The 7,761-nt window shown below is 35.3% G+C and overlaps 1 protein-coding gene across 1 annotated transcript in view; it reads left to right on the forward strand.

The window, feature by feature from the left end:
* Positions 1-7,761, forward strand: part of LOC107751466 (von Willebrand factor D and EGF domain-containing protein-like) — a 75,213-nt gene that overhangs the window by 10,313 nt on the left and 57,139 nt on the right. Inside the window, exons 4-7 of the mRNA XM_016567212.1 lie at positions 3,978-4,043; positions 4,135-4,367; positions 6,826-6,915; positions 7,115-7,256. Coding sequence (XP_016422698.1) covers positions 3,978-4,043; positions 4,135-4,367; positions 6,826-6,915; positions 7,115-7,256 — 531 coding nt within the window. The remainder of the gene's footprint in view (positions 1-3,977; positions 4,044-4,134; positions 4,368-6,825; positions 6,916-7,114; positions 7,257-7,761) is intronic.

Below are 7,761 nucleotides of genomic sequence, written 5' to 3' on the forward strand. Positions count from 1 at the left end.
TTTTGGCTTTTTTCTTTTTTGTTTTGTTGTGCTTTGCTGATGTTTGTTTTGTGTCTTGTTTGTGTTTTTGTATTGTTTTGCTTTTTTTTTTTTGACTTGCTGACAGTTTTATTTGTTTAATTGTGCTTTGGTGACAATTTATTTGTTACTTTGCTTGTTTGTCTTGACTCTTTTTGTTTTGTTGCACTTTGCTGATGTTTTGTTGTTTTGTTTTGATTTGCTTTGCTTGTTTCTCTTTGTTGTGTTGTACTTTGTTGACATTTTGTTTTGTTGCTTTTCTTTATTCTTTTTGTAGTGCTTTGCTGACATTTTTTAGTTGTACTTTGCGGACAATTTTGTTGTGCTTTGATGATGTTTGTTTTGTGATGTTTTGTTTTGCTTTGCTTTTTTTTTTGCTTTTTTTGTTTAATTGTGCTTTGCTGACAATTTATTTGTTGCTTTGCTTTATTCTTTTTTGTTGTGTTTTGTGAACAATTTATTTGTTGCTTTGCTTTGTGTTTTGCTGTGCATTGCTGACATTTTTCTGTTTTGATTGGCTTTTCTTTTGTTCTGCTTTGCTTTCTTGTGCTTTCCTGACAATTTATTTGTTGCGTTGCTTTTTTATTTTTGTTTTTATTGTGCTTTGCTGATGTTTGTTTTGTGTCTTGTTTGTGTTTTTGTATTGTTTTGCTTTTTTTTTTTTGACTTGCTGACAGTTTTATTTGTTTAATTGTGCTTTGGTGACAATTTATTTGTTACTTTGCTTGTTTGTCTTGACTCTTTTTGTTTTGTTGCACTTTGCTGATGTTTTGTTGTTTTGTTTTGATTTGCTTTGCTTGTTTCTCTTTGTTGTGTTGTACTTTGTTGACATTTTGTTTTGTTGCTTTGCTTTGTGTTTTGTTGTGCATTGCTGACATTTTTCTGTTTTGATTTGCTTTTCTTTTGTTCTGCTTTGCTTTCTTGTGCTTTCCTGACAATTTATTTGTTGCGTTGCTTTTTTATTTTTGTTTTTATTGTGCTTTGCTGAATTTTTGCTCTTTGTTTTTGCTCTTTGTTTTGTTATGCTTTTCTGAGCTGTGCTGACATTTGTTGCTTTTTTTTTTCTTTTTGTTGTGCTTTGCTGACAATTGTTTTGTTTGTTTTACTTTGCTTAGTTGCTCTGCTTTTTTCCTTTTTGTTGCTTTGCATTTGTATTTTATTTTATTTTTCTTGCTGACATTTTTTGCTTTGTTTGTTTGTTTTTGTTTTGTTGTGCTTTGCTGATATTTTTGTTCTGTTGCTTTATTTTTGTTTTTTGTTTTTGTTTACTGACATTTTGTTTTTTGTTTCTCTTTTTTTTTGTTGTTGCTTTAGTTTGCATTTTTTTTCTTCTTTGCTGACATTTTTTGCTTTGTTTTTGTTTTGTTAGACTTTGGTGACATTTTTGTTTTGTTGCTTCACTTTTTTATTTTTGTATTGTTTGTGTGTTTGTTTTGTTTTTCCTCTCTTTTTTCTTTTGTTTCGTTGATTTGCTTTGCTGTTTTTCTTTTTGTTTTGTTTTTTGTGCTTTGCTGATATAAGCACCAAGTGAAAGTCATGTGTACTGTCTAAAGTCTACATTTTCCCACCAGTCTATTGTGTCTATAACGTCTGCTATCTGCCCTGTCTCAGCTTCCCACGTTCACTGGCAGAGATGGCATGACATCCAGCCCAAACTTTCTATTAGCATGTTCAGGGGAGCATTAGAGGATTACCAGTGTACTGCTGGCCTCAGGTGTCCTCATACAAAAAAAGCGAGACAGGTCCTGTCGATCTCCCTTCCCCACATAATTAGCCCCAATAGTGACATCCGACCCACTTCAGCTCTGAGATACAGGAAGGAGAAGGGTAAGGTGTTACAGATGTGCTGTCTGAGGAAATGGCGAGAGATTAAAAAAGTTTTAGCCTGAAAGTCACACATCTGTTTTTGTCCCTCCGTTTTTCCGTGAGACCCAGACACATGTCGCCAATTCTGCCGACCTTTACGGTGTAAAGTTAGGAGCAAGGAAAAGGGGGTCAGATAAAGGTGCATTATTTTTACCCCAGATAAACGTCCGCAGCTGAGGAGGTCACTTTAACCCCCATTTGGGTTTTAATGAACCTGAGTGACGTTTTCAAGCCACCGTAATGACACAGTTTTCGACCTTCTCGCTCACTGTATTCTGAGCGCTGACCTTTGTCTTTGCCGAAAGGTTGTTTTAAACTCTTTTATGAATATTAAAGGTTGTAATTCAGTCTGTGCTTTGACTGTGTCCTTGGTTCTTCCAGCTCCAGAGTGCTATCCGGGCGGATACAGGACATTGAGAAACGCATATCGTAGTGTTGATTTCGACTCTACTGAACTTCAGAACACAGCGATACAGGATCTGATCTGTGACCATTCGCTGCCACCCGGATGGTACCGATTTTCCATAAACAACAAGCCTGCGGAAATGCCGACCCGCTGCGTTGAGGTGAGAAGTTGTCAATTAGTTCTGACTGGTTTCCAAACTGTGGTTTCTTGATCTCTGTTTCTTTTTGCAGATGAACCGCTGTGGGACACAGGCTCCAGTGTGGTTGTCTTTAAAGGACAGCTCTCTTCCAAGGCCCGGAGAAGTCAAGCAGTTCTCGGCCTGTGCCACTTGGCAGTTCTTCCATGGAAGCACCAAAGACTGCTGCCTTTTCCGTATCCCAATCTCGGTCCGGAATTGTGGAGAGTTCCTGCTCTACTTCCTGCAGCCGACACAGGGTTGCATGGGATACTGTGCGGAAGGTAGAATAATGTGACTCATTTTTGATGGTTTACAAACACAGGGGGAAAAAAGTACCTAGAATAAATTAAATGAAATAATGTGTTGGCGACATTTCATCCCAAAAATATCTAATATTAATAATTGTAATAAATATTATTAATAATTTTAATCATTAATATTAATAATTTAAAAATATGCTGGATTTTTATGAAAATAATGTCATCACACACAAAAAAGTAATGATTCTAAAAACATTTCATACTTCTGATTTTGGCGTGAGACCACAAAATTGATGTTTGAAATGAAAAGGCAGAATTAAATGTAATTGGAATTGATTTGCATCTTAGTGACATAATTCACCTGTAATAGCCTCTAAAAAAAACAGCGATGGACCAGTAAAAGAAACAATGAAGAGTTTATTTTTGGCCCATTTAATAGCACATCTATAGATGTTCCCTGCACAACAGCCCAGTGAGAAACTGCCATCTAATTTGTAGTGGGTGATCAATATTTCACTTTCTTTGGCTGTGTTTCCTCTCTGACTTTCTCCAACATCTTCTAGATCCATATAAATGACTGTATCATCAACCGTGTGTGAGAGTATTTTGGGTCATTTTTAGTTTAGGATCGATTTTGGGTGACTGAAGTTCTGCAGGGGAGCAAATCAGATTACTGAATTCATGTAGCAATATTTCACAGATTTATGACACTTCCATGACGGCTTCAAGAAGAAGGAAACTGTTTGGGTTTTAGAGTTTTGGCACGGGATGAAAGTCAGGGCTTCATTCCACAGCACTATGTATTATTTAAGGTGACATATAAGTCAGACTGATCCTCTGACAGAAAAGTAAGGTCTAAATTATTTAATAAATAATTAAATTAATCTGTCTGTCTGTTTGCCTGCCTGTCTGTCTGTCTGTCTGTCTGTCTGTCTGTCTATCTGTTTGTCTCTTTGTCTGTTTATTATTTATTCTACTCATTTATTCAATAAAAACAGCATTCTTCATGCATCATAGGATTGATCCTTTGCAAAAAGGCATACAAAATAAATAATTAATTTGTTTAATAAAAAACACATTTGTATATTCAATTTTATTTAAAAAAGATCTAAATAATAAAAAAATAATAAGTTATTCAATATAAATAATATTTACAGATTATATAATATGTATTAATTTCTTTATACTATCAAAGTATAAAAAGGAAGTTTAATGATTTTTGTTGTTGTTGTTTGTTTTGTTTTATTAGTTGCTTCACCATACGCACCTAAATCGTGCCCACCTGGAGAAACCAAAGTTAACGGCGTATGTAAGGGTAAGTTTTCAGTTCTATATATTTTTTATTTATTTAATACATCTCTGTATTTCTATTTCATCTCATGACCTTGTTTTTCTTTTCTGTGAAGCAAACGTCTACTCACTGCCCTCAAAACCCGTGGTGACCCCAGAGCTGGTCGGCAGCAGCGTCCACCTCCGCTGCTCCTTCACTGGGGTGACGTCCATGTGGCCAGTGGGATATCAGGTGGTGTGGGCCAGATACTCCTCCAACACCATGAAGGTGGAGATCAGACGAAACACGACCACCAGACTCTACTCACTGGTGGAGATGGACGGAGTTCACTTCAGACTGGGAGAAACGGTAAAGAGACGATTGTAGAATGTGGTTTTAATGTAAAATTTAATTTAGTCAAATTTTGCTTAGGATTTGTTGAGAAAGATAAAAAGGGCTACAATGTTTAGTAAATTGCTGTAAAATTTCCAATGTTATGCAAATACATTTTAGCCTGGTTAGCCCCACCCACAGTGAAATCTCATTGGTCTAAAATCCTGCAGCGCATATCTGCATATTAAATATACATAACGTGTTCTGATTGGATGTGAGTTTGTAGCTACATGCAACATTTTTCAAGTCAAGATAATAATTGTTTCCATTAATGTGGTGAATTTAATTTTTAAATTCTATTTTTTGTATATATTCAAGAAAACATTACAGCTGCAGACGAATTGCTCTAACAAATGTCATGGTTGCTAACGATCGGTGTATTCAGTCACATGACTTAAGACAAAGTCACATGACTTTTTTGACAGACTAAAGGTGCGTTCGACTTGAAGCACGGCTACAGACGGCGATCAACGAGAGTAGCCGCTTGCAGTCGGAGGCGGAGTTGAAAACGGAGCCGTCAAGCCGGACATTTCTGCTCTCGTTAGTGACGCTCGCGCGGTGTTTGCATACTCCTGCAGTCGCTCTGAAAAAGCTGCGCCAGCTGAGTCAGCCGGCTGCTCTCGAAACGCTATCGCGGTACTTTGATGCCACACGTGACAGTGACGTGGCGTTGGCGCCGGTTCAAGTCGGACTAAATTTATAACCGACATGCACTGCTTCAAGTCAGCCGCCGATCGGTTTGCGCGGCGCCGCATGAAGTCGAATGCACCTATAGTGTATAGTACACGCATTGTACATGTACATCTTTTTATTGAATATAAATAATATATATTATAATATATACAAATATACAAATAATATATCCTGCACAAATGGGCGTAAACGTTTTTTTATGCACCTTTTGGAAAATGTATTCGCATCTTTCAGAATTTTTCACTGCGATGTACCAAAATTCGTGAAGATAAAAAAAAGTATAAAATGTTTTGATGCACATATAGTACATGCATTTCTTGTCATTTTGCGTATTCTTGCCATAAAATATTTCCTCCTCAAGTGAGCATATACTTTTTATTTTTTGGGAAATGTTATATGCAAAATGCCAAAAAATTGCGATCTTTTGTGTGTGATATACCAAAATTTGTACAAAATTTTTTTTTTCAAAATGGTAAAAAATATATATGAAATATTCCCATTTGAAAACTACATAAATGGGAACCTGGCTAGACACTGAAACCTTAGAACACCGTTTAATATATACGATCAAATACATCAATATTGTTTGTTTGTTTTTTGACTGTAGCTAGCAATTTTTCAGGAGTGATAGAAATATGTTTGAATTTTGGCCACATCTGGTCAGTATTAAAACACAATCATTGTCTTCTTTTGATTTTTTTCCTCTGGCGTAATGCACTCCAGACAGCCGTTAAATTCTCTTCTCACCAGACTAAGAAAGGAAAGGGTATTTGGTGAGGGGTGTCTTCAGTCGTGATGCCCTTTGACCTCTAATGTGAGTTCAGAAAGTGTTTCAGCGGAAGTGAGACTGGGTCAAGAAAGAGGAAAGGTCAAATCGAAGCCACGTGTATACAAACCATAAATAACACAGGGGCAAAATGTTGAGGAGTTTTGTCTAGAAGTTTGATTCTGATTTGTTCGTTTTGACGTGAAGTTTGAAGGAGGTTTGAGTTTAAGATGTGCTGTGCTACCTGCAGTCTTAAAAAAAAACCATGTGTTTGTAGATCATAGAGGCCCCCGTTTGAGGAACACCATCATTCTGATTTGGGTTGTGAGGTTCCCTTAAACAGTGTCACAGCTGGGCTTAGTCAAACACACACACACACACACACACAGTCATACAAGCACACCTTGTGCTCTCTGTAATTCCATATACAGGCAAAACAGACCTGAAAATCCTTCATACACACACAAAAGCAAATTCAAACAAACATAATTCGTTTCAGTGCCATACATGGCTTTGAATGCCATGTAATGATGGAGTCTGTCAAATACATTGGTGCATTATGATTTAATTCTCATCTTTGTTTTGTAACTAATGGTTCCCTGTATATTATTCCCATACATGAACAAACAAAAACAAAATAATATAAATATAACAAAATAATTCATATTAATTTTAGTTATTATTTGAATTATTTAAATTATTTATTATTAACTTAATAAATAAAAAATAAACCATTCCCTGCAATAAAAGTGCATTATTGTTTTCTATAGTTTCTATCTCTTTGCTCAATCAGCGTGACCTTCATGACAATTCATATTAATTTTAGTTATTATTTGAATTATTTAAATTATTTATTATTAACTTAATAAATAAAATAAACCATTCCCTGCAATAAAAGTGCATTATTGTTTTCTATAGTTTCTATCTCTTTGCTCAATCAGCGTGACCTTCATGACAGTCTGGTTTGATTGACAGTTTTCCTGCAGCGTGTCCACCTTCCTGTTAAACTCCTCCAGCTTGCAGTCGGCATCTAAAGAAAGCGCTGGGTTTTTCGCAGGAATTAAGGTAAATCCTGTTACATCTAATTCTTCATAATTATGATGGATCATGCGTCATGCACAATGCCTGAAGCGATAATTACCAGCTAAATACACATTGCAGCATTGCAAATATTGTGTTGCATAATTACCCATGTCTAACAGAGCTGTATGATGGTGCTTGATTTACACTGGCTTCGGCCAGCCATACAACACTTTTTCTGCAGTTTGTTCCAGATGTCCTGCACATCCGTGAGGATGCTAAAAAGCACCTTTTGGCCGTACACAGCACAGTCCCTATTCCCTGCCATGGGTTTGAGCACAACCGCTGCTGCAAAGTGACTCTTGCTCTCAGCGTACATGAATCAGGTGTGTGTATATTAGTGTGTGAGTCACTGACAATGTCAGTGACAGTGTTGGAAATGGCGACAATATTAATTCATTATTTTTCCCCATTATTTTTCTTATTAAAAATTTTGAATGTGTGTGTAAGTAAAGTTCTAATTCTTTCTGTCATAAACTATTTAACACTTAAAATCATGTATTTTTTTTATTTGCTAGCTAAAGTGCTCTGATTGATTGTGTGAAATACAATTCTGAAGGAAGTATTTCAGTATTATTATTATTATTATTATTATTTAAAAAATATATATATATTTTTTTATTTTGAATTATTTTTATTTATAGACTTTTAAGATATTTGAACAGTTTTTAAATTCATATATGTTTATTTTTACTTGCCAACTCGAGCACTCTGATTGATTTAATTTTTATTAATGTATTTTATTTATTTTTTTCATTATTATTTTCTTGGTTTATATTTATTTTATGGTTTTAATACATATTTGGATATATATATATTTTTTTTTTTTTT

Source organism: Sinocyclocheilus rhinocerous, unplaced genomic scaffold, assembly GCF_001515625.1.
Source record: "Sinocyclocheilus rhinocerous isolate Xijiao unplaced genomic scaffold, SAMN03320098_v1.1 scaffold2046, whole genome shotgun sequence".
NCBI classification, from domain to species: Eukaryota; Metazoa; Chordata; class Actinopteri; order Cypriniformes; family Cyprinidae; genus Sinocyclocheilus; species Sinocyclocheilus rhinocerous.